The sequence below is a fragment of the Stylophora pistillata genome, chromosome 5 (assembly GCF_964205215.1).
Source record: "Stylophora pistillata chromosome 5, jaStyPist1.2, whole genome shotgun sequence".
NCBI lineage: Eukaryota > Metazoa > Cnidaria > Anthozoa > Scleractinia > Pocilloporidae > Stylophora > Stylophora pistillata.
The window spans coordinates 25,715,268-25,742,408 of NC_142523.1; the positions used below are offsets into that span (position 1 = coordinate 25,715,268).

General features: G+C 38.2%; 3 protein-coding genes, 2 long non-coding RNA genes and 1 pseudogene across 8 annotated transcripts; 2 read left to right on the forward strand and 4 right to left on the reverse strand.

The window, feature by feature from the left end:
* Positions 1-3,385: 3,385 nt before the first annotated feature.
* LOC148731052 (roundabout homolog 1-like) lies at positions 3,386-5,488 on the reverse strand. Its single transcript, XM_088761887.1, has 3 exons — positions 5,178-5,488; positions 4,713-4,754; positions 3,386-3,672 (listed from the first exon to the last, which is right to left on the reverse strand). The coding sequence occupies exons 1-3, from the start codon at positions 5,236-5,238 to the stop codon at positions 3,386-3,388; spliced, it is 390 nt and encodes a 129-aa protein (XP_088618013.1). The 5' UTR covers positions 5,239-5,488.
* A 2,762-nt stretch (positions 5,489-8,250) lies between these two features.
* LOC148731053 (uncharacterized) lies at positions 8,251-15,226 on the reverse strand. The gene is made up of 2 exons (XR_016001087.1): positions 9,517-15,226; positions 8,251-9,374 (listed from the first exon to the last, which is right to left on the reverse strand). It is a non-coding gene; the product is annotated as an uncharacterized LOC148731053 (long non-coding RNA).
* Positions 15,227-15,647: 421 nt separating this feature from the next.
* Positions 15,648-16,896, forward strand: LOC148731054 (uncharacterized; annotated as a pseudogene).
* A 1,041-nt stretch (positions 16,897-17,937) lies between these two features.
* On the reverse strand, positions 17,938-22,452 carry LOC148731055 (uncharacterized). Of its 3 annotated transcripts, XR_016001073.1 has the most exons (4): positions 22,154-22,452; positions 21,665-22,072; positions 20,775-20,872; positions 17,938-19,795 (listed from the first exon to the last, which is right to left on the reverse strand). It is a non-coding gene; the product is annotated as an uncharacterized LOC148731055 (long non-coding RNA). The 3 variants fall into 3 exon arrangements; XR_016001071.1 differs by having other exon boundaries at positions 21,665-22,452; XR_016001072.1 differs by lacking the exon at positions 17,938-19,795 and adding an exon at positions 20,003-20,512 and having other exon boundaries at positions 21,665-22,452.
* Positions 22,453-22,484: 32 nt separating this feature from the next.
* Positions 22,485-24,824, forward strand: LOC148731056 (uncharacterized). 2 transcript variants are annotated; one of them, XM_088759761.1, is made up of 2 exons: positions 22,485-22,875; positions 23,234-24,824. In XM_088759761.1, the coding sequence occupies exon 2, from the start codon at positions 23,792-23,794 to the stop codon at positions 24,518-24,520; it is 729 nt and encodes a 242-aa protein (XP_088615887.1). In that variant the 5' UTR covers positions 22,485-22,875; positions 23,234-23,791; the 3' UTR covers positions 24,521-24,824. Both variants share the same exon structure in this region, with proteins under 2 accessions (XP_088615887.1, XP_088615888.1).
* Positions 24,825-25,316: 492 nt separating this feature from the next.
* Positions 25,317-26,829, reverse strand: LOC148731057 (uncharacterized). Its single transcript, XM_088759763.1, has 2 exons — positions 26,576-26,829; positions 25,317-26,436 (listed from the first exon to the last, which is right to left on the reverse strand). The coding sequence occupies exons 1-2, from the start codon at positions 26,747-26,749 to the stop codon at positions 25,975-25,977; spliced, it is 636 nt and encodes a 211-aa protein (XP_088615889.1). The 5' UTR covers positions 26,750-26,829; the 3' UTR covers positions 25,317-25,974.
* Positions 26,830-27,141: the final 312 nt, after the last annotated feature.

Consider the following 27,141-nt stretch of genomic DNA (forward strand, 5'->3'; position numbering starts at 1 on the left):
TATTGTTTGTTTAGTGTGAAGTAAACAACGTATACTACCATGCTCCAAAATTGCCAGCTTAACTTTTTTTTTATTGTATACACTTACTTCGCTTATAAATAAAGAAATGATCAAAACAATACAAAGCTAGCGCTAGCATTCCGTCACAACACAAAGTAAAACTGTCGTTTTATACATCCAAATTGGCCGGTTAACAAAAGTGGGACCACAAGAACTGTTCGTTAATGTACAATGGTGATACTTATTTCCATAGTTTTGCCCGGAGAGTTAACTTTTTTCTATACTGGCGGGATATCTAATGCGTGTCTCAAATGTATGTGATCGGGAGTCATCCTATAGAAAACCCAATGGTAAATGTAACTCAAAGAAGCTACCGGGATGGTTCTATCGAATCTCTTTCCGAGTTGATATATTTTGATGAAATATAGTTTGTTATGTAATGATAGCCACCTTGACCAACTTCAACCCCCTCACGCCTGAATTCATTGTTATTTACAAGGGAATAATATATAGATTTAGCCAAGCCCAAAAGCGGAGCTCCCAATAAGTGAAAATTTTGCAATGAAATTTCTTTACATGTATTATAAATTTTTAGCCAAAAATTCTTTCAGTGTAGTTTAAACCCATTGACACTTACGTGTAACACGTGCCTGTGAAAAGTAAACATTTTGGAGAAACCAAGAAAGCAAACACAATGCGCAGTAAATTTCTAAAAATCATCTTTTCCTAAAACAAGCTCCAGTGAAAGAAGACTAATCAAAGAACTTATTTCCGACCAAAAAAGCGATAGGTGCATATTAACAAAATTGCATGAGCCCGTAGGGCGAGTGCAATTTGTGGTCTTGAAAAAATTTACAAGTGTTTATTTATCCCAAATTGCACGAAAAAATCATATGATTATGTATTAGACTAGGTTTACACTGGAGAAAATTGTTCCGGATTCGTGATGAATCCGAAACGTTTTAGTACCGGATTCATTCTGCCGTTTACACGAAAGTGGACAAATCCGAAATAAAAACTTCCCGGTTTGGTCGTGTCTCCGGAGATCTTGAATCCGGAATTTCAAGTGGGAACTTTGAATCCGATAACTTTTGAATCCGGAAAGTTTTGTCGTGTAACCGCTTTTTTTCTCGAATCCGGATATTAACTCCACCTGCAATCTTTTGAGTTTGCAGATGCAAAATGGATCTGGTGCTAACATTGCTGGCAGTCTCCGGTTGCCTAATCTTGTTGCATGTTCAGGCGATAAATTTTATCATGTGTACCGCAGTATTTCTGAAGAAACGCAAATTATTATTGCAAGGGAGTTTAACGTCAGCCACACCTAATCGCCGACGACGTAGACTGCTTGGCATCTGTCCAACTCAAATTTGCTTCAGTGGCATCTGGATCTCCGAGAGTTCGGTTACACTTTACGTCCATAATTCGCATCGCTTGAGAGAATCGCAGTGTCGTTGACTCGAAAGCTTATTCTGTCACCTTTAAGACCTTAATATCCATTCTTTTCAAAGCAGTGTATTCTATAACATTGTTACTTTACATTCTGAGTTCCACAAGGTCTAGCTCGATCGCAAATGAACGAAAACTCCGACCTGAAAACTTTAAGGGTCGGCCGCGCGGACGCCATATTTTCAAGTTTGATCATATGTTATTTTCGTGATAGCATACATGATAGAAGAGGGCATGTACGTACGTACGTACGTACGCTCGGTCAGTCATGTGACAACCAAACGAAAAGAGGTTGACCATATTCCATGATGACAAGCGAAAAAGAAAGGATGAATTCAAATCTTAAAGGAACTTGTACGAGAAACGCTGTCACAAAATAATACTTTGAGATCTATGAAGTCACGTATTTTGACGCTCCTAAAATGTATTCTTTCAACTTCTCAAAAATGAATCGCATTTATTAAAAGAAAAGAAACCAGTCTACGCTTGATATACCAGTTAACATGAAATCATATTTTAGATATTAGCATTAACTAGTAACATAGAGGGCAGAACTACTAAGTGCTGATTGGTCAATGAAGAGGGTATTTTTTTCTTAATTTTGCTTGTGAAGAGGGCAAAATTAACTTCGCTTTAACTTTGCTTGAAAAAGCGCTAACTTTATATTTTCAAAGTTGAAAGTTTGTTAGCAGGCCTGGTTTCAATGTCCTAGTATGTTTGTGCAAAAATAAAATTTCATTCAGCTTTTTCGCGCGTTTGTGGTGATTGATCCTTTGTCAACTTTAAATGGCTTCCTGTGACTGATTACCCTAGCGCGCATTCAAAATTCAGTATTTTTCCCTGTATTTCATTAACAAGTAATCGCAATGGGTCCTCGTAAAATTAAGATTAGTATTACTTGTGTTTTCAGAAGTTGCTGAAATTGCGCTCGTCGCCGTGCGACTCGGACAATTTCAGCAACTTCTGAAAGCACGCGTAATATTAAAAGGACACTGTCACTGGTTGACATGCACAATAGCCTACACTCTCTCCGAGTGTTGTCACGCTCGACGGCCATTATGGAAATATCACTGGGTTGAAGAATTCTGCATATATTTTGCATTTAAATCAAGTTTATCCAAAGCAAATGCTCATGAAAGTGAATTTATTTTACTGAGGAACCTTCGGTGATCTTTTGTAAATGTAAAAGTGCTTGTACGACGAAACGCCAAAAAAAATAGTTCTCGTGGGTGCCTGTGCAAAGGGAGAAACGTGCTGTGTACAGATGAATGTAAATGTGGAACAAACAATAAACCTTGCAAAAACAGAGTATGCATATAAAGTTGAATACGCGCATATAAAGTTGTATACATTCACTTATTTTGTGGCTGGAATGTCCAAAAAGCATACGAAATAATTTGTGTATTCCCTTTCTTCAGGATTCGAATGAGCAGTCGTCATCTGCCTATATTTACGAAAGCCATAGAGTTCGCCTGAGGCTTACCTGTATTCCATTCATAATGTGTAGTAGAATAAACATCTGCCTCGCAAACGCTACAAATGTCTGTAGGTGATGTCTGGCATTATTTTATTTTCCTATCAGTAAAATCGCTGTTGCTGAATGACTCATAGCCTGCATCAAAATTTGCCTGCGGCGACAACTTAAATGTATTTTCTTCCACATGAATACGCTTATGGTTCCTCAGCCACACTTTCTTGTATTCCCCTCTGTCTTCAACCTTTCTTTTCCGCCCTGAGTTAATGCGTTTACCGCCGTGTCCGGATCCTCCGCTAGATGCCATTTTGAGTTTGTGAATGCAACTTTAAAAAGTCAGGATGACTTTTTCAAGTTTCGATCGGCTACAGGAGCATGCGCAGACCGCGACCGTGTCCCTTTAATCCTTAATTTTGCTCGGCCCCATGCGATTTCCTATACTTATAACCAATAACCATGAACCTAAGCATTTTTTTCGCCTGTGTTAATGAGAACCATACCTCCAATAACTTCAATCCAGAGAGTTGATGTCTTCTTTCCTAAGCTGTTTGTGGCGTTGCATGTGTATTGGCCAGAGTCCTCCAGCCTCGCTTGACGAATCGTGAAAGTGTTGTTGTTGCTGATATTCACCCCATCTTTAGTCCAAAGTACCTCAGGTACTGGGCAACCTCTCACTAAGCAATGGAACTGAAGGGATGAATTATACGAAAGCGACTGGTTCTTGGGATGAGGATTAATTTCAGGAGGATCTGGGCAAAGAATTGACAGATACAATTCAAAGTAGGTAAATATAAAAACAGAAATTGAAAAAAAGAACTAAAAGCTTAAAATATGTAACATTTGGTCCGAAAGCTGCTTCTCTTTCCTTCTCGTTATTTTTAGTGCTGCATGTGTATTGACCAGCGAATCCATAATTCACTCGATTCTTCAGTAATGGCGAACATGTTTGTGTTGCCAAGTAACTTTCTATGCTTTGTCCAGTTTAACTCTGGCTTAGGAAAACCCCTCACATACAAACTCATTTGAATTGTGGAACCGAGAGTTGTTTCAAGAGGACCTTTTATTTTTGAAAAGGAAACAAAGAAATGAATGTAAAAATTGAGCCCCATCCCCTTCCCTCTTCTCCCCTTTAATAATAATGATAATAACTCAATATTTAGGTTGCGCAAATTAACATTATGATCAAATGCGCATTATAATGTTTTGCGGGGGACTTAACAGACTGCTCACATCAGCTTCAAATTTTTTGTACAGACTAATTTTAACAGATGCCGCCAATTTCAGTAGACAGGCCAGACCACAACACTGGGAGCTACGCTCCCTACTCTTTGTAATAGGTGTGTGGGTTCTTTATTGTCCCTTGATAACCAGTACAGAGAAGATACAGGAGACTATCGCTCACAATCTTGGTTTCTTTCCTTCCCAAGCTCTCCCCTGCTGTAAAAGCCATAATTATTTTGATTAAGAAAACAGAAAGCGCTCGATCGCTAAAACGTCGCCTATTTTACGAGAAAATGTAATGATCTTTCCTTTCTCTGACTTTAGAAAAATTGGCCTTCTTCTGCCTGAAAGAATGTATATCTAGCATCTAATTGGAAAAAATGAAAGTCCTGCAAAAAAAATTATTAAATGTTTTTTCTTAATTCAACGCGCCCATTTTTTCCTTTCTTCTTCTTCTTCTTCTTTTTCTCATTTAACTGCAAAGAAATAAAGGAGGGGGATGGGTGAAGAGAGTATTTCGATCAGCACTTGAGTCCTTTCATTTCTCCCCATGCATAAAAGCACTTACATTTACAAGGCCGTGATTCCTGAGTTTTTGAGCAGTTAAATTCTAGAAGAAAGGTTATCCAGAATAAACGATTAGAACTTAAGTCATCTTAATTCTGTCTGAGAATAAAGTGGTTGTTAATAACTCCTGAGGGTTCCTGGACAATTCGCAGTTAAGAAAATAGGAAACGGACAAGGAATGAATTTAATCTGGCTTTAATTTTATCACTTAAACATACATTTGGTACTTTTCTAACCATAGTAATAGTTCATGTTTGGTTATCAATCTATTGTGCATGGTGTAACGCCCTTGAGTTTAATTACAGCCTATACTGCACTCTATACATAAGAAATTTGAATAAAAGAATTGAATAAATTCATTTCAATAAAGTCTTAAAAATGCGTCTTAGCCTTTAAAAATCTACGCGCAAAAACCCGCAATTGTACTTTCGAATTACCAGTCTAAAAATCTTGTCTTGTCACTTACCAACTCTTTCCCGGTTCTGTCTGCATTCTTTGCAATCACCAGTCCAGGATGACCACGCCATGCAACCTTTAAAAACAATAAGTTGAGCGATGAAGTCATTTGGGGAAATTCTTTTACCAGCTGTATAAATCGGCACCTTGCCGTAAAGGATACCAACGTAAATAATTATCACCGTCGATATCCTAGATCTCTAATTTCTAAGGAGACCTTGAACTAATATCACCAAGTTCAAAAGATAGATGGCTTGAAGCTCATAAATCAGCCGCCTTACAGGTCCCGATTTATAAGCATCATCCAGGTACTCCCAACATCCCTCAGGGACTTATCTTGTCATCAAGCCCGGGAAAGTGAGGTTTTTTTTACCTACTAGATGACTGTACAAAAATGATCAAAGAAACAAACTAGAATTATAACGCTGGCATTTAACTCCACTGTTGCTGTTAAACCTCCACCAGAGGATGGCCAAGGCCATTCATATTCAGTGGTTGTAACACTTGAAAGTTTTGCTTCTATTATGAATCTTTATATTGGCATCGTCCACTGATCGAGAGAGGAATACTGTGTCATGTCTGTATCCGTATATTGGAAACCATTCTTTTGTTCAATGAACTCTATTATTCTTACTGATAAAAGATAGTTCAAGCATAACTACTTACAGTCTGTTAAACAAGTTAGGATGAGGACGTTAGGCGAACATAAAAAGAAAGAATGCACATTCGGTAAGTAAATGAGTGGCCTATCTAACGTTGAATTACTTGGAAACCACATCATAAGCTTCCTGAACTAGCTGAACATGTTGTACTCACCCGCTTATAAATCATGAAAGTATGCCATGAAAGAGAAAAATAATTAAAAAAAAAAGAACCTTATTCACTTATCATTTATTTAGTTACGTAAACTAACCAGTTTGTTTGGTTTGTCTTATTTTTCTTTTACGTTGAAGTAAAATAAAACAACAGGGTTTTGTTAAATCAAACAAACGATCAGTCCTAATATGACTGACATCTGATGATTGTCACACGTACAAATATCGTTTATTACAGAACCTAGGTTTTCAGAAATACATTAAAACTGACCAAAACTGACTGTAACGTTTTTTCGACTTTAACACTTAACAGAAACAGCTATCGGTTATCGTCAGTGCTATACACTCTCAGATTCCCTTGCTCTGTTTACGATTGCAATTTGCTGAGCAGTAGTCAGGTGGTTCACCGAGTCAATGATGTATATTGACTCACAGAAGAGTTCTTTATTTATAGGAACGGATGATTTTGATAGTTACCTTCCCTTTCGGCTTGGCAGAAAAGATGAGATAAGAAAAGATAAGCTGTTAATGTTGTGAATCCAATGTGAAGATAGCTTTAAGTCATGGAATTGCAATCCATCGTAAATTCTAACCCACTTTTTAGAAAAAAAGAATTGGGTTTCAGTAATACATGAAAGCAAGTGTGTCACCCAAAGTGATCACTACACTGACCAAACATTCTTTGATGTGTAAGAACTGTATATGATTCCAACGAAACTTTACATTGAACGAAAAAATGACGACTAAAACAAAACCAAAAAACAACAACACCACGAGGTCTCGAATTACGTCATTATCACATGATGTCAATCATAGGTACGTAAAGCGTACAAATTGAACTAAATGTTATTTGAATTAGAACAAGGTAATAGACCTTTCCTGCATTCGTCACAAGCCCATGGGCTTAGGCATGAAAGCGAGGCTCGGGTGGACAAAAATAAAACATGGCAGATAACTGTTTGGGTTCTAAAGCTCGTTTTACGACAACCAAGGCAATAGAACTGGCATTCAATTTTTTTCTTTCCCTTTGGAAGCCAAAGTTAAAAATCGTTGGCCTTTGGCTATAAAGAGACAAGAATACCGGGATGGATTTGTTGTGACTGAACACACGAAGGTGTGAACATCATTTTCGCCCAGAGGAAATAAAAAAAACAGTTTTGTGGCGGAAAAGATCTTAAGGACAAGACTACCATTCCTTCTCTTTTCAGCTGGAATAAAAGTGGAAGGACATTTGGTCGAAAATCACCGAAGAGGTGTCTTCAAGAACGTTTTGTGCAAAATGAAAACTCTAAGCCTGAATCAGAACCATCTTTGTTAAGCTCAAGTTTTGTTAATCAAAATAATAATAAAACAGCAGTGACCTGCGAAAACTGTTCTAATCTGAGAAATGTTGTAGAAAAGTTGAATATGAAAAACCCTGATTTGATTAAACAAAAATGTGATGCTGAAAAGGAAAACAGTGAGCTGAAAGCTGAAATACAAAAACCGTTAAAAAAGCAGTTGAACTCAAGAAACATTAGAGAACAAGTAGATTTTTTCAAGTCATTCACTGGTTTGCATCCAGTGAAGTTTGACATTCTTCTTCAATTTTTAAATCCAGGTGAGAATGCTAGTAATTTGAAATACTATGAGACTTCAAAGAAGGTGCTAGAGGAACCTGATAAATTTAAAATTACAGAAGGAAGTAAGCCTGGTATGTGCCCTAAATTGGACGTTGTTGAGCAATTGTTTATGATCTTGGTGTGGTTAAGATGTGGATTTGGACAGAAACATTTGGCATGACTATTTGGTATTGGCAAGTCAACAGTTTCTAGGTACTTGATCACCTGGTCAAATTACATGTACTTCTGTTTAGGAAGCATTCCTATATGGCCATCTAAAGATCAGGTTATTTCATCTATGCCACCATGTTTTAAAGACACTTATCCCTCAACAAGATGCATCATTGACTGTACAGAGATCTTTGTGCAAGTGCCAACTAGCCTAATTACACAGAGTGCCCTTTACTCACACTATAAGCACCATGTGACATACAAAGCTCTAGTTGGAATCAGTCCCACGGGAGGAGTAAGTTTTGTGAGTCAGTTGTATCCAGGATCGCTATCAGATAAGGAAATAGTATCCAGGTGTGGTATCCTACACCCAGGACTTTGGGAGAAAGGAGATTCAATTATGGCAGGCAGGGGATTTACCATCCAGGAACTACTTGACCCACTTGGAATTAAGGTAAACATATCTACATTTCTTGATGGCAAGAAATAAACGTAACACTTTCAACGTGTTTTAATACTCTTGCACATGGATGAAGTCACCTAAATAAAATTGACAGAAACAACCCTTTTAATGTCTTGTCAAAAGTCACAGTATATTATTCTCTGGCTGATCCTTTTATGCCCAATGTCTACTTCTATTGATTACCACTGGAGCCTAAAGGCTACAATCTCCATAAAAATTAGAACATTTAGTTATGCCACATCTTGATCAGCTATACTCTGCAATGCACTAAACCAAATTCAGACCATGAGCTCAGGGAGAAACCATTTCACATAGAAGGTGCTTGTTTTGCATACTACCTGGTCAAAATAATCTTTATCAAACAGAACCCTAGTAATGATCATTCCCTTGAATAGAGAAACTACAAAGTCAATGCACTCTAAACCACAGAAACCAATAACCAGCTGTACTTGAGTGCAATACCCTAGGTGATGATCTTTCTTCAGGTTTGGTTTACCATCGACTAATTCTATGTAAAATAAGTCATCTTCCATTCCCTCCTGTGGGGTATGGTTCTTCTTCCCATTCTCAACATTTCAGTTCAATTGTTCCTATCTTCCCAGATGAAGAACATGGATCAATCACAAGGCCATCTGGACTGCCCTCAAGCCAAAACATGCTTGGAGGAATAACCATTCCTGTCTCCCTCAAGGTAATTGGCCTCTTCAAATAGTGCTTCATGACATCATAGTATTTCTCTCTCGCCACTGGCTCAAATTTTATGCCTTGCTTTAACTTTTTCTGTTGACATGGTGGCATTTCATCGAGAGGTTTAAAGGGCTGGTTAAGTTCCTTGGCAAGATTATTGAAACTTCTTTTTCTTACATAAATTCTGTGACACACTGATGGTCCAAGTCTATTTTTGCGGTGTTTAATCCATTCGTCGCATTCCCTTTGCTTAACAGTTTGTAATATCATTTGCAATATCATTGCTTTCTTGATGTGTCACCCTTAAGTGTTCAATGAAATTTTCTTGATCACTACTGAAATGGACAGCTTCAGGTAAATATGGGAATTGGCGTGGCAAGTTTATCTTGTAAATATCAAATGATTCAGCTTGGGCAAGGTTAACAGCTGGTTCCAGGTTAGTGACAACAGTAAAATTGAACTCCAAGGCACTTAATGGAAAGAGAGTGGAGATCCAACAAAAAGTGGTCCATACTTGGTGGTGTCTATCTTGCTCAGCAATTTAGGGTTTTTAGGGATGACATGCGAAAAACCAATAAGAGGATGAACTGATTCTAATTGCTTTTGCATTACCTGAACTCCAGGGATATCTAATTTTTGTCTTTCCTTGACCATTGGATCATACAGAGTTGGTTTTATCCCCTTGTTTGTTAACTCCTTTTGAACTGATGTACTCATTATAGGTTCTTTGGGAAGACCCTTCTCACCTTGGGAACAACAACAGAAACATACAGCAACATTCTGTTATTAATTTCAACTATTTGCAGCGGAACTGCCCGCAGGTAGCTACAGCTAATCAGGGAAGGGCTAGTCTAATTAATTAAAAAAAATAAAGTTCATATTTTACCTGGGATACCCCATTTCCTTGACATGCTTGTACATGTTGCTTCCTCAGGAGCCCTATCTAACTCTTCCAAGGAGTAACGGGCGATTTCAAGAAGACACATTACATGATTACAGTATCCACTGTTACCAGCTTTGCAAGTAAAGTGTGCCACGATTACACTTCCGGATGTTAAATCGAGTGACACCTCTAGATCGTGAATTGCCCTAGTGCTCGTGCTGCCTCGAAACTTTGCTTTTACCATGAATGAGTTAATAAATACTTTTGTGTACACTGTGTCTGATGAAAGATACCGTTCTTCTTTAAATTGTAACCCACGGTTTAGTGTTTTTTTAATAGGCTTAGAAGTGTCGTCAGCCTTTCGTTTACCACTTTTGTTCCGGTGCTAATCTATCTCTTTCTTTGTGAACAACGCTAAGCATTCAAGAGACTTGCACCATGGAACATCTCTCGAAGCTTTTACCTTCGGCTTTTATATGTCATCCGCCATGTTTGATTTTTGTCCACCCGAGCCTCGCTTTCATGCTTTAGCGTGTAGGCTTGTGACGTATGCGGGAAAGGTCTATTATAGTCGCGACAGAGTGATAGCATCTAAATTTAAATTTCTCAGACATTTTCCCAGGATACAATGCGGGAAAATGAGTCCCCATAAACTTAGTTGAAATTGCTAAGGATGCGTTGCCTTTCCAGAGTCCAGTTCAAATGTTTCATGCCGCTTTCGCGCTACGAGTTTGATTGATTTTATGCGTCGTATGACCATTCCTTAAAGTAGTTGCAGTTTTAATTCTATTCTGCGTCTTTCAGAATTCATAGTGGTCATAAGTCAAACACCGTTAACATTGTTGTTTGCAGTCCTTGACGAGACTCAGTCGCTATCACAGAGCAGAAAACGATAGCATTACTGAATAGAATGTTCTTCTATAGCGGTCACAAGTAGATCAGAGAATAAAAAGCCAGTTATGGTAGTCTTCACCAAATCACAGAAATACACATTACACACACTGGTGGATGTCAGCGTAGATTTCATTGATTAAAACTGTGCTATCAAAAGGAAAAGCAATTTCCAATGGATGTGTCGGTATTGATCCAGGCTCACATCCAAGTTTTATTACGTCAAATCCTCCTTTTTTATTTCTCAGCCAATCAGATGCAAATTCTGATTTCTCATAACTGCGTGCTTTTTCCAGCGCTGGATGCCAACTGCTTAAGTTGAATATGAGTTCCTAGAGCTTTCACTGTTTTTTCATTGTCCTAATCCACCGCTACGAGAACTTAACTTAGAATAAGAATAAGTTGTCCATAATCAAGTGAATTTTCGAGCACTGCATGCCAGATGCTTCCTTTAGATGTAAGTTCTCTTAGGGGGGAACAATAGGTTACATAAACTTGGATTTTTTAAAACTTAATAGATATGGCCTCCGAAAAGAAAAAGTAATTCACAAGGGATCCTATTGTAAATGGGATCTTAAGTACTAAAGAAAAAAATTGTCATCTTGAGCATGAAAATAAAAAATAAATATTGCGCGGGATAAGTTTTCTTCAACTTACCAGCTAAGTGATTGAAGAAGTGGCATGTAAAGTAAAACATATAGAAATAAATAAAGATATGCACCTTCAGCTAAAATACATCCAGTTGTTTATTAAGAAATGCTGCAAAATTTTTCCTTCACATAACACCTGTACCCCAGTTGGATGTAAACGCGCTGTAAAGGCGCCACGAAAATGCAATTGTTTTATTAAAAAATAAAGCATGTACTTACGTTCTAATGGTTTTATCAGAGCCAAGGCCATGGAATAGAAACAATAAGAAAAAAAAAAAAAAGAACAGAAATATGAATGGAATTACCTCACTAACAAGAGATTTGATATTCATTAAACACGTCCAAAAGCTCTGTACAATAGTTACTTCTGATATGTAAATATTTATAAAATCAAGGCTTAAGTCCTTAGTATAAAGTGAATGACACTTCAGTGTCACAGTCTTCTACAGATGCCTTTAAATCTAAATCTTTACTTAAACTGAGCCACTCAATCGAAACCGGATCCTCAGCTTCTTATGGTTCACCCTGAATTAATATCTTTAAAAGAACCCAGTTAAAAACGACTCAAAGCAGTTTTAGGCAAATACAACTTAGATAGTAGGGTGAATATCAGACTGCCGTGTTTATTAGTGATCATAATTTCTCATCCATACATTTGTTCCTAATTATATTTGTGAAACGAAAACTGTAATCTTTATTATTACCAAGAGTACATTACACTGAAACATATATTACATGATGGTTACTGCAGTAGTGAAAGTAGTGAAAAGACTTGCTAAACCCACCAAAATTGCTATTAAAAAAAACACATACTTACGGTCTTTTTGTCAGTCAAGGTAGGTAATGGGAAAGATGGAAATTTTAGTTAGTGATGCACATTTGTTATTGCTTTCATAGTTCTTGATCTTGGTATCGTTAAGGCAAGGTGTCTTGTTAATGAACGCTTGCCACAACTGTTGGGTACTCCAAATAGTAACCATATCAACAATGAATGGGGAATTCTAAGCGGAAAAGAGTCTTGGACATATTGTCAGCCACCATTGGTAAAAAGGTCACTTTGCCAAAGTATTCCTCTTGGCTGCACTTATAAATAGTGACTGTGGTGAAAACTATGCCCGCCCGATTCATTGTGAGGAAAGCTTACAACTCTACTCTTTCGCAAAAGGAGATAACGAAAAATCGTAATACCCCTGTTTCTCTCTCATAATGACTGAGTGGTGTGTCAGAAATGTGAAAATGAATGAGAAATAGTAAAAAAAAAAAAAAAGAAGATACTAACGACCTGTTTCCTCAACGACACGTTGGTGACCAGATAAAATAGAAAAAGGACATAAACTTAAATGTTGTGTCATTTTAAAGCCAGCTTAAAATACAAATTATTAATACGAATTAACTTTTGTCTTTGAACATATTTTTGTACTTATATCATAATCTCTTGCAGACACAAGAGATAGCAAACAGAAACAAAGAGCAGTTTAACGCTCCAAGTTATGGGCTCCTGTTTTGGGATAAGTGAACCATTTAGAGACAGGCGAAAACGATTAATGTTCCTTAACAAAAGATGAAGCGACATTTCACCGCCAATAAAGGAAGAAAAAGAAAGACAAAGAGATGATGACGATAGCAAGAAATAGTGACTGACTTACAAGCGAAACAGAACTTAATATATCTTGCAACGCTAAGAAAGTCAAATTGTTTTATTTGACCAAAATTTACATGAATCGCGAACCGCTTTGAAAAGTAAAAATAAAGAGAAATGCTTCGGGAAGTTTTGTTAAATTGTTCATTTTTTAGCTTTTTGCTTGAAACTCGATTTCTGAATTAAAATAGTTTCTTACCAGCTAAAATGTCCATAAACCATAATTTTAATGAGGAAAGAACGACAAAATAAATTGTTAGTTGAATTTAAGTGTTCCATACAAAATGATTGCACATATACTAAGACAACACACCGATACTAAATTTTACATTTTTTTTCTTTCACCGCATTGTGTGAATTCATTTTTGGGTTAGTGAGACATTTAACCTGTACAAAGGCCAATGATCCCAAACTGAAGAAGGCAAATGATAACACACAATGAAACTGTTGTACGCGAATGTTATTCTACTTTTCTAAGTAGCCGAATATACTCTGCGTAGGTTGTTTCACTTGTCCTAAAGTGATCTGATAGATACGTTGAGGAAAATATCGATTTTAGATGACTTAAGTTTCACCTACTAAGCGATTATCAGACTGAAGAGTATTCTACGAAAGCAGAATTATACGCTCATGTTTTTAATTAAAAAATTCAGTTAAAAAGTTATTTAGTTCGGTTGGAATTGTGCTTTCTATTACTGGTTACTGCAAGGAACTTTTTACCACAAGTGGCAATAATGTCGCAATCAGAGCGGCCAGTTTGCCGTTGTCGATATGAGTACAGACAAAGCTGCTCATGTCAACGTGACACGCACTCAAATAATGCCTTTATTCGACGTCGATATTTGTTGTCGATCAATCGGCTGCGCTTGAAGAATCCACAAACTTTTGGCCACTGTGAGGATGAATATCGTTGTCGATAAGAGTACAGACTACGCTAAACCACTGTCCGTTTGTTTAATGTACCTTAAGCAATCGCGATGTCAACTTGCTGAACAAAAGATCTGATCTGCTTAGAAAATGTCGGGCTAGATTGCAGAATATCCGGACACAAAAATGTCTTACTTGAGAAATTGCCACCGCAGTCCCTCAGTGGTGTTTAATAATGCTGCCCCCGCAGTCCGCAGTGGCAAGTATTTTGGTAAACCGACCGCATCATTAAATAGAGTCATCGCCGCGCGTTGCGAGTCGACCGCATCAACCCCTCAACCAAAATAAAGAAATATTGATTAGTTTTTTTCAAATTGTGTTTCTATGAACTTTAATTAATAGTAACTACCGATTAACAAAAAGCGAAGCGAACTATTAAATAGAGTCATCACCGCGCGTTTACGCGAACTATTAATAATAATTACACACATTTCAAATTAAACCTTACATACTTAGTCCGAGGAGGCGCAAGCTAATCGTAGAAAACGTTTTACTATATTTACAAAAGCAGTCATCGCAATTAACAAGGTTCATGTCGCCTCCACAAATAGAACATAATCGACATTTGGCCAGCAAACCTTCACCCATCAACCACTGAATAAGTCTATCTTTTTCGTTCAGTAAAACAATCAAGTTATCGTAACGCTTTTTTGTCTGCTTTCTCTCATCTCGCGCATAACTTCCCTTTGGGATGCCACATTGCGTCTCCTTGTCTTGTTTTTGGGCTTAAGGTGGAACATGTGTGCCTGCTGGATTGCCGGGTTTTTTTTTGATCCTATACACACTTGTAAACATATCTTACTAAACTACCTTTATTAATCAAAACAACCGCCTCCCTTTGTTTGTCCTAAGGATATGATATATTATTAAATGTGAGAACAAAACTCTTTTAATTCCTTAAATTTTAATTTCAGAGATTTAACAACTCTTAAATAATGAACAAACGAAAATTGCTTTCAATTACTCGCCAGAACAGTACCACTAGCATAAATCTTAGTGCAGACAACAGCTCACGTTATTCCAGTCATGTTAACCTCTTTCTTAGTTCACTGTAGTAAGCTAAGGATATGATATTCTAGTTATACTCGTGGTAATCCCTTCAAGAATGTATACCGTCTCCAAGCTTTACAAGCAAAACGAACAGGTATGGGTGAATTTACAGCGACGATTGAATTCTGTACAATTTTCTTACAGCAAGCTCTTCACTGACAACGAAATACACCGTTTTGTTAGAAATAAGGCTGTATCGGTTGGAAGCTCAAAAGGCTATTTTATTCCCACTTTGCTTACCACAACAGCCTTTATCCTCGCATGCAACGACTCCCGCGTTGAAGTCATTTCCACCCACAGGGAGCCTCTTAACCTGTTCACGATATTTGTTGGATATCCGGGGACTGGTGAGTATAACATATGTATATTTGGTTTTACGATGCCTTAACCAAAAATTTCCAATTTTTTTCCTCCGTTCGGCAACGGTTTACATGGGTTAGATCGTATCTGGCTAGTGTTGCAAACCTCTTGCTAACTCTAACTTAACCGTTATTTTTTAAGGGCCCTTTTCATAAACAAGACTTTTTGTTTCTACAACAGGAAAATCGTCTGCGATACAGCACGCGGCCCAAGATTCCCTAGAAGCTTCAGACCTAACCTCAACTGTACTCAGCAAAACAACTTCCTCAGGTCTGGTGAAGCATCTGGCCAAGAACAAGAAAGCCATTCTATTATCTCCGGAGGTGTTTGACAGAATCAACAAATTGATGAAGTCAGACGAGGACAACGCCACAGGAGACGTCCAGCTACTCTGCAAACTGTTCTCTGGTGAGCGCTGTTCCTATCACTACTCAACGGAAGACACGAGACTAATACCGCCTAACACTGCTTTCACCATCCTTGGCTCAACACAATTGTTAAACGCCGCCAAGCTCATCGCAAAGATGGACCATAGCCACGGTTTAATCGCCCGAGTTTTATTTGCTACTCCTCTAGCTTTAAGGCTTACGCTTTCCGAAATGGAGGCTGCTAAAGACTACCTATCAACTGAAGTCATGAGCGATTTCGAGGAAATCTTTCTGACTATTAATAATATTGCCAACAATACAGTTTACACCTTTGAGGACGACGCAATCGCCATTGTGCGTGAAAACCTTGACATGTTTGTCGCACAGGTAAATGAAGCAATTCAAGACGGCACAGTGCCTCCAAAATCCAAGACACCAGAACTTATCCCCCGCCTAGCTACAGCCCTACACGTCTTCAATCACGTCATAGCCGAACTGCTCGCTGGCGTCCCTTCCACGGAACCTCCAACCAAAATAAGCAAGTCAACACTGGAGAATGCCTCAGTCTTCGTTAACCATCTTGAGACTCAGAAGGGAATCTTATGTCAGGTAAAGCAACAGAAGTTTATTTTAAAGCAACATATTTTACTATTAAGTCGCATTTTGCCTTCATTAGAAAGGAATGCCCTCCGTCGAAAGTCTTTGGCTACGGTAACTGAATTTTACCAATAAAGCACTCATTGTAAAATACTCGTTTATGTTTTTCTTCCCAATTCAATCCTTTTCGTACATGCCTTAATTCTTGTGTAACTCCCTTTTATTCTCCTCCAGTTCCTCAAAGAAATCATTAATTCGTTTTGAGATAAAACGATCGAACAACCAACGAGCGATTCAGTCGAGGAGAGCATCCCTTTGTCACCTGGACCGGCAGTAACGTACAAAGCCTTTAAGCATGGAAAGAAATCATCTCCAACAATCGCTGAGGCAGAGTACGAGCGCGCCACAGAGTCCTTGCAGGCGGATGGGTTTGGAAGAATAGTACAATTCCGTGTTCCACGAGCTAGAGCTACAAGCAAAGTGTTTGTGAAGTCGAAACCAGATTCGTATCCGACCACAGCACCAGTAACAAGTACTGAGTTTCATATTGCTTTGGCTACACCAATACATAGAGACATTACTCAGCCAATAGTTAATTATCTTCAGTCAAATAACTTCCTTCAGTAATTTTAACAAACGTTTTCATCAACTTCTGGTGTCTGACCGTGCCTAAGAAGTTTTTTAACTCGCCAAGCATGTAAATTCATTTAAGCCTGTCACTTTCCCACTCCTTTTAGAATATTTTCCAACTTAGGTGCTTTTAAATTTAGGTTAGTTCATCCAACAAATCTCCTTTTTTTTCAACAATGTACGATGTAATTTAAATAAAGTCAAATTTATGGCTGATGTTTGAAATGAAGCATTGCTCTTAATTTTGCAGCGCGTTGACGACACCACTAATTAGGTAGCTTTCTCTTAAGCCTTCATTAAAAATCTATAGCTTACCCGTGTTGTCAAATCGAATTAGGTTATTACCCATGTCCACTAAGAATACTGACCAGGGTTAAGCAACTTAGAATAGTTATAAGGGTTAACGATTAGCTTCTTTTTATGGTTACACTGGGCGAAAAATCAGATTTGACGTCAGACAAATGCAGTCCAAATGTGGTTCAAATGTGATGTTTGTCATATTTGTCAGTATTTGACTTGAAGACAAATATGACATTTGTCCTAAAGATAAACAGGATAATTGTGCATTAGCTTTTGGGTGTAAATATGGACAAATGTGGTATTAATCTGAATTAAATATCATGATTTGTCCTGCTCTAAACAAGGACAAATGCGTTAAAGATGACATTTGTAAGAACAAATTCAAGACAAATGTAGGGCAAATATCATCTTTGTCATGGAATAATCCAAAATTCTCTTCCCCTCCATTGACCCTGTTGTCAATTTACACAAAATTGCTTTTTCCACATGTTATTTCAGTATTAGGGTTGCAAGTACCCAATAATACACTGCATTCAATAAAACATCAGAAATTTCATTGTTTCAGTGGCAGTTTAAAATGGAAATCGCATTTACTTTGATTAATTCAATCCTCTCACATCCAGTCATCTCACACCCACACTTCTGACTAAAATCAACACACATAAATGTATAGTAAATGGAAAATTTATCTAACATTTCTCTTTTATGTACAAACAAAACCATTTCTGTTAAAAGAAATTAGCATTTAATAAATAAATGTATTTAATCAGCCCCTGTACACTTATATATATACCATATATGTGATACAGAATATAACCTCAATAATGGGGAAAAGCTACAAGGAAAGTTTAAAATATAACATCATTGATTTTAAGTCTTTACAACACTCCTGCCAGCAGGACAATCTCGATAAAACATTTTCACATGAACTGTACTTAGTGTGTTATAATTCATAAAGAGGAGTTACTTCCAAAAAACTCCTACTCAGGTACTGCCTGCCCTATCAGTTTCAATACAGTAGGTTCTCTTTTTATGAGGCATTAAAAGACCCAACATCATCGCAACATACCAATTAGTCTTTGATCACATCACCAACACAGCTAATCCTACAAATTACTGTCAAACTGCTGGTAACTTTTTTTTGACAGGAACTCATCAGCGTTGTGTTGCAATGTTCCAGTATTGATTGAAAGTTTGCTGCATGAAATTAGCAACAGACTCACTTCATAGGAATTTAACTAAAAAAGTCATATTTCACATGACTACTTTTGAAGTGTGATTTCCTGACAATGGCAATTTGAATGCTATATTCTTGCAGTCTGTTACGTTGATAAACAGGCAAAAATTGAGCAATTTTATTTTGTTTCTTAGAAACAGATCAGCAATTACCTTGTTTTATATGGGAAAATGGAACTTGAAAATAATTCACAAACTATTCTAGCAAATTTGAAGTGAAAGTTGCAAGTTGCATTCAGCAAGCTGTCAATCAATATTTTTGCATCACAATGCAATATTCTAGAGTTCCCATCAGGAGGCAACCAGTTTGACTATAAATTTCTATAGTCAAATGTTAACCAGATGTTCTTTTGATGGCAACCTTGCAAATTTCTACCTCCACATTGGTATTTGATGACAGTCTGAGTCGAGCAAGCTGCAACCTATGTGAGCAGGTTGAGTCTTTCAATTTGAATTTGCTGAGTAAGTTCTCAAGCCCTGGTTTTCATTTTGCCATATAAAGTCAGGTAAGACAAACTAAGTTTCAAATAAACAGAATGATATTGCCTAATATTTGCTGTTAATCAACAGACTGCGATGAATTAGTGACAGACTTAGCTCCAAATTGCCAAACTGTGAATTTTCCTTAAAAATTCAAATCTGTCCTTCAAGGTTATGGCTTACACTTTTAATTTTGAAGCACGATTCCTGGTTTTGCTAATTTAACTAAGTCCGTCACTTATTTTTCGCAGTCTCTTGATAAACAGGCAGGCGATGGCTAACTGAATTTACTCTGTTTCTTTGAAACAGAGCTGGTATTACCTTGTTTTATACCGCAAAATGAAAACGGGAACTTGGAAACTTGCTTGAGCAAATTTGATAGCAAAAGTTGCAACTTACTTGTACAGGTTGAAACTTGCTCGACTCAAGCTGTCAATCAATTACCAATGACGAGGCAAAAGTTTGCAAGTTTGCAATAAAAAGAATACCCAGTTTGACTGTAAGCATCTGAGGCTTTATTTTTGGCTACAAAATTAACTATCAAGCTATAAAATTCAAATTTTTTTTACAACAATCACCACAATAGCTAATTACTTTCCTTATAGTGTTGTTGACACTAAAGTTTTGAAACTGATGCAAGTGACAACACATCTGGTCAAAACAAAAAAATAATTGGTCACGTGATAAAAATTTTTAGTCATTTCTGTTTAGGATAGGTACACCATCATTCACTCACGTTGTGACCCCTTTGATTCCTCCTAGAGTTTATTACTCTTTCATCCTGCTTGTTTGCCACTTGGGGCAAACCCTCATTCCTCATGTGGGTTAAAAACTCCACTCATTTTGGCCTTGAGGGTTTTAAATTAAATCTTTAAGGCACCTGTGACAAAAGCAATTCAAAAATTATATCACAAATATTGATCATTGTCCAGAATAAAAGAAAAATACCTCCGAAAAATAGTATTACTAAAAATGTCTGAATGTTGCCCTCATTTTTCTTGTTTGCTATTGGATAAATGGACCCAACAAAAGAATCTTCAAAAGTGACCAAAGTACATACAAATTACTGCAAACACCTTAATTTTCACGTTCTTAGTCAATCATATCATCAATGGATAAACTTAGCAGAATAGCTGTGTGACCAGGCTCACAATTGTGCATGACATTGCAATATTTTTGTTATAATTTTAGAATTACATCTTCAAAAACTATTTCCTATGATAATCAAATTACCATACACACAGGATTTGCATCATAAATTTCCTTTAAGTCGCACCATCACACCTAACTATTTCCTATGATAACCAAATCATCCTAAACACAGGATTTGCAGCTAAATTTCCTTTAGAATGATCACACCTTACTTCCAAAATTTTAGAGGATTTCCTGCTATTGTTCGATTCCTTATAAAAGAAGTACAGTTAGTTAGTTTAACTCAGTAGTTCAGAGTGTCAAGACCAGCACTTACAAGCTCAGAACCTTTGGTCACAAAAAAAGTAACTCCAGTACATGTAACCTTAAGTTAGTGACGTATTTTACTGAGGATTTGCTTGCAATCACCCTTTCTTTTTATCAGTATTATTTCTTTTGTACTTTCCTGTATAAATAAATTTTATTGCGGCTATAAGTCTGTCTCGTTGTTCAAATAACAACATCACAACCTGCCTCGGTCTCAGCTGGTTTAAGTTAAAGGGTAGAGAGGTACTATGGAAGTAAAGTGTCTCTCCCAAGAACACACAATACAACACACTGGTCCAGGCCAATGCTCAAACCCAAATGTCTGATCCACAGTCCAATGTGCTAGCTATTAAGCCACCAAATATTATAGTCATAATTATAGAAAATTAATCTATACTTACACTCTAATATAACAGGATCAGCCTCTTTGAAAGCTGATGTTGCTCTGACACCTCTTTCGATTGCTTGGGTAACCTCAAGGTTGGTGTGATCATTAAAACTGAAAAGCAAAATGAGGTTAAGCTTTTAAGTACTTGGGTTGATGTATACTGTAACTCAAATTAATAGAAACACTCAAGACATATATTGTTCAGTAGAAGTTTGGGAGAACCAAAAAAGTTGCTAAACACTGGCCTATGGCTCATATTCCCACAGCATTTCTCATTCTCCCAGCTTACCTATGACAGTTCGACTATCATGCACCATTTCACCAGGGCTTTATGAAAACACAAAATCATACATATCCCTGATCATCTGAGATGGTCGGGGATAAATCGGGACTGCTTCTATTTACCTGATGGCTGCCAGATTTCAGCAATCATTCCCAACATATGAAAATATAAATTGGCAAAATCTGGGACGGTCACGAAACAGCAAAATCCCGGAGCTTCTGGGACTTTCCCAACATACATGTACAAAAAACCCGGCTTACATCACAGACAGCGCATCTTAAAAATTTGGCCAAGTTTTCCAAGTCTGCCATTCTCAATCTTGCCCAATCTTAACCATCTTTGTTCCTTTTTGGTTTATTGTTACCTCTTTGGTGTTTTTCTAACTTAGAAAACTAAATTTGAAAGTAATTTTTGTACATCAGCAAAAGGGCTCAAAATTTCATGACATAGCTCCTTTAAAACTACATACTACAATAACTCACAATAAATTTCGTCCTTTAAAAACAAAATGGCCATCTATTGTTATGACGGCTATGTGCATGAAATCAGCAACAAAGTGTTATCAACAAGCTGTTATCAACACCGTGACGTCTCAAAGTTCAGATAACCAAAATACTCACCACCATATCTCGTGGAAGGTTTTCACTTTTCCTTTTTTCTGCCATTGCGGGTGCTGACTTTTGGCCTTGTAAGTTGTCAATTTATTCTGTAAGAACAAGTTTTCACTGAAGTGCGTCAAACTGCCCTTCGTGGTCGGAACAACTCGCCCTAGCGTTTACATGAGACAGTGGCGTGGTGGCTGGAGTTGATCGGCTCCTCGATGAGGAGGAAGATGGCGTTCCGCAGGGCACAATTGAAGGCAAGCGAGTGGAGGCGACTGGCTGATAAACTGGCGAGGTCTCTTCTGAATCACCATTACTGTCAAGCTGCAAATCACGACGGATATGATTTTCAGATCGAGATCTCTCGATGGAAATCCGCGGACGGTCTTGCGCTCGAGGAACGACTGCAGTTGTCCCTGGAGTTGTCTAAATATTCAAAGAGCAAAACGAGTGAATTGCTGACCTGTCTTACTGACCTACGTTTAATTAATACACGTAAAAGCTTACCGTTCGACGGTGAAAGTGCCTAGACGTTAGCGGTGACTCGGAAAGCTCGTCAAAATCAATCCCTGCATTGCTCGATCTGTTTCTGTGAAACATATTACAAAACTGCGGAGTAACTTTTGGTTAAAGGCTTGCTTCAACGAAGACGTAACACTTGGACGAAAGACGCTTTAAATTTGAAGTGACGTTCGAAATCCCGCCGATTATGTTAATGTCCAAGAATTCGAATTACACAAAGCGTCGCGCGAGGGCCTTTAGGGATTACCTGCGCATGCACTTCCGAAAATTTGCATATTTGTTTTGCGGACCGGAGTGCAGCGGCAAATGTTACTGTAATAGAGTCCTAAAGTGCTTACGTCACGTTTCCATAGCACCGGAATTCTGTGGTCTAAACAAACCAATATGGCGTCCCTAGCGTGACACATTGTCGTTGACCTCGAGCACTTCAAGAGCTATAATAGCGCAATTTATCCTCCAATAATAGAAATAAGATAAAGAGAATCAAGATAACCTTTGGCCTTACTATTGAAGAGTATAATAAGCGGACAAAAGCACCTGGTGAGCAATAATTCGAGTCAAAACGCAACGGAGACGAAGTTTGCGATGGGCCAGTGTTTTCATCCAGATTGCAATCACACATCTGAAAGCCACTGCTGCCGATTCTTTTCGTTTCCAGACCAGAAAAAACATAAAACACTCTATGATAAGTGGATATCATTTGTAAGGTGAGTATTTTTCGAAAAATATATATTTCGATGCTGTACCATCGATTAGAAATAGCTGTTTTTTTTTTAATCTCAAACTGATTCACGATTAGCTGTTTCTCTTTCTTGTCTTATTTGTTTTCTCGCGGCTTTGCCTTTCCTTGTCTTCAGTCTTGATCTAAGATTATTTAGTTACTAAAAAACTATATGATAGTTGTGAGTATCAAAGCTTTTACACTAACTAGTATTAAGTAACAAGCTCAGAGAAATACTCGCTTCGCATTCACGTCTTAGACTACAAGGTTAAGCATGTGACCAACTAAACTTTGGGTTTTTTAAGCGCAAGTATAGTAACTGCTTCTGTCTTTTTCTGTTATAGGAGAGGAGATAGAAAGCCCAGCAAACATTCGCGACTTTGCAGTTGTCACTTTAAAGATGGGCGAAAAGAAAATATGCCAACCATCAGTGACAGAAACAGGCACAAACTGTTTGATAGTTTGGACTTGCTGCCAGGTACAGGACCAACACCTCCCAGTACACCTACCCCCAAGAAAAAACGGAAAGTGTCTGCCGAGCCCACGAAATTACCAACTGTAGCATCTGTGCTTGAAGAGATTAAAGAGAACTCTGAACCATGTTCCACTGAATGCTCACAAGAGGAAAAGACAAGTTCCAAAGAAGCTCTGCTGTCAATAGAGCTTGATATGACTTCAACAGAACTTGCTAAACACAAGGAAATGTCAAGTTACTATAGTGCACACTACTCTGCTAAGAGCTTGAGCCCTGAGGTGATACGGATGGAGACAGGTCTACCCACTAAGGATGTTCTTGATATTGTTGTGGGATATGTTTCAAGATTCAAGGGTGTGAAATAAACTATTATGCTGGATGGAAGGTTGAGGGGATCACACTTGAGGACCAGATATTTATCACTCTGATGAAACTGAAACAAAATTATACCAATCTACATTTAGCCCAGTTGTTTTCATGCAGTGTTGCAACTGTTGCTAACATAGTACTAACTTTTGTCCATGTTTTGCATTCTCTCCTGTTCAAAGACATCATGACAACCGTGCCATCTAGAGAAAAGAACAAGATGTGTTTGCCATCCTCTTTCACTGAGTACAGCAGTTGCCGCATTGTGATTGATTGTACAGACATTGAAATTGCTGCACCTAAGCTCATGTCCCAGCAGAATGCTACAAATTCCAGCTACAGGGGAATGAACTCTTTCAAAGTCATTATAGGGGTTGCCCCAAATGGAGTTATAACCTATGTTAGTGATCTTTTTCCTGGCTCAGTCAGTGACAAGGTCATGGTTAAAGAGTCTGGGTTTTGTAAACATTTGAGTGCTGGTGATCTTGTTCTGGCAGACAAAGGTTTTCTCATCAGCGATGTAGTTCCAAGAGGTGTTTCAGTGAACATACCACCATTTCTCAACAATGGAAAGTTTACAGAGAGTGAGGCAAGGGCGACAAAATCAAGAGCTCGATGTCGCATCCACGTAGAGCGTGCAAATGCAAGACTTAAGAGTTTTCGCATCCTTGGCTTCATCCCAGCATTTTTGAGGTGCCATGCTGACAAGCTATGCCAACTGTGCTCAGCTCTTGTTAATTTGCAGTATCCATTGATCAAGGATGGCTGCGAAGACTTTGAATTTGACTGAATAGAACTTTTTTTCAACTAAATTATAGTACAATGAGTTTTTAATATTATTTTTGTATTACTAGAAGCCCTAATGTAACAGATCAAATGGTATTGACATAGCTTTGGTCAAAAATATGATGTGGTCAGTTTTACATTTTCCTGATATTCATCTCCTTTATGTTCATTAATACAAACTACTATGTGTTCTGTGAAAATAGATTATAATGAAATCCAGTGACATTCTTAAATTGTCATTTCAACTAAATCCAGGTCAGGGGCATGTGACCAGTATGGAATTCTTTCGTCCAGTAGTTCCAAGTGTGAAAGTCCTGCTAGCTGAAAGGTTTTACTTTTGTGTCTGTGAAGCTGGGAGCCTGAGTCCAGGTGTATAAAACTAAAGCCACACTTAAATTAGCTTTAAGGGATGGTGAGAGGTAGTCAGAAAAAATAACCTGTGCTGCATGGATTTTGTTTTGGCTCTCACCCTTTCCCTTTGCATTGCTATGCAAGCCTACTTAAGTGTGGCATAAGTTTTATGTACCTGGGCCCTGTTGAGTAACCAGGATAAGTGTTACCAGCTACCAGTAGCCATTGGTTGCAAAAAAAAATTGTTTAAGCTTGCTTTCAGGAAGAATGTAATTTATTATTAAGTTACTATGCTAAATGGAAAAATGTGGGTTCTTCATCTTGTGTCTCTATCTGAGTGTAGAATATGTAATGTTATATTAAGAAATTAATGTATGAAATTTAAAAAAATACCTTTTAACATTAGCTACTGCCTATTTACATTAGCTCCCACTCCCCCCCTTCCCCCCCACTTTGATTATGTCCAGCATCTGTGCACCACTTTTCAAAGTTCTCCCTCGGTAATCTTTGGGAATAGTTGATGAAAGTAAAAATCACTCAAGATAGTAATATTGTGCTCCCAAGATTCATCTCATTCAATCTTGATAACAACACTATCCTTTGTGGTCCATACAACAAAGTAGCAGAATTTGCGCTTTGTCAGGAACATCTGGCCTTGACACTGATGCCAGTAAACATATGTGGTAGACAGCGTATAATTCCCTTCCTTCTCCTCCAAGTAAAAGTCTTTGTGCCCACAAGCTTCCTTGATTGTCGCATTTCGATGTGTGTAGGGGCACTTACACTCAATCACCGAGTCGTCTCCCACAAGTCCATCAGGGGAAGCACCCAGAACTCCCGACTCGTGTAGCCAAAGGCCGGTCTGTACAGGTGTAAAGTTTGTGATGTTGGTGAAGGACTTCAGGGCCTCAGTCTCATTGTCCTGTCCCCATGCAATTGCTTTAACTCCACTCAAGTTGTATTCCCCAAGTAGTCGCTTGATAAGGGACGGTGTAACTCTTTTTGCCTGGAGGACGGAGCCAAAATTACTAGCAGTCAGGCGGCCTCTACGAGCTTGGTGCCATGCAGGGCTGTTTCGCTGGCCAGCCGTGAGGGTGCTCACAACATTTATGGTTCTCTAGCTAGCTCCTCTACTTTGGCATTCTCAATCAAGTACTCTAATTGTTTTTCCTTCGTAGATGCAATAAGGAAACCTTCTGAGTAAATGATATCCTCAATCGTCTTGATCGAGAGAGGGGTAGCAGGTTGTGGTTCGGGACTCAAGATCCAGCAGGTCCCTGTAAATTTGCCATAGCGCTTTAGTTCGCTGTACAGCCACATCCGATCTTCTCGGCTAGGATCGCGCGCCAAAGGGCTGTAATCCTTCTTCTTCGGTGGCGCTGGAAACATCTGGCTTGCAGACTGTACGCTTTCTGCCTTTCGCTTTCGTTTCCATTGGCATTCCAGGTCCGTCCTGCTAAGGTTATGGATGCCATAAATAAATATGGCTGCCGTGTGACTGCACTTGAACTCGCCGCGAGGACACTCGCATTCTGTGTTTTTGATTTCAAGGTTTTCATCGAGATAAATCTGATAAAAAGATAATTCGAAACAGACACGTAAGTTGCAATATATATTCCGCAATATAAACATTAAATTGGAGGTGAAATCGGGGTTGGGAGTTCTTCGAATTGAACATACGTGTTGTGATCCCAAATTGGCAACTTACTGTGACTTTGTAGTCCTTATTTTTCATGCTTGCTTGGACTTCACCTTTGATAACTCCCCTGGAATAAATAAAGCTTTGGACATGGTCGAATTTGAAGTGGTTTTCTCCGCGATCAAGCGATTTCTGCTCTCCAGAAAAGAAAGAAACGAGTGAGCATATCGATAAAGACGCCATGTTTGAAGTATGAGTTTAAACTGTTTAGACCAGAAAAAAATGCTGTCATGGCAACGTGACGTCACACTTTAGGACTCTATGCTCGTCAGTTCTCGTCATTTGTTAGCTCAATATCTTTTCTCAATTCGAAAAGGAGGGAAAAAGAGTTATTACTGCAGTCACTGTGATGACTTTTTCAGTCGAGGTACCCGATCAAGACATCTCGAAATTGCCTCTGAAAGTGACAATAGCGCTAGCGACGTCGAGAGAGATTCTGAAGTACACTGCTTGGAATCCTACGATAGTTTTGAGGATCATGAGGAATACCTCAGTGCAGATTTAGCCCTGTCCCTATCCCTTGTTCTATCTTTTTTATTTACTTTTAACACAATGACATTTCTCTTCTTTTCGAC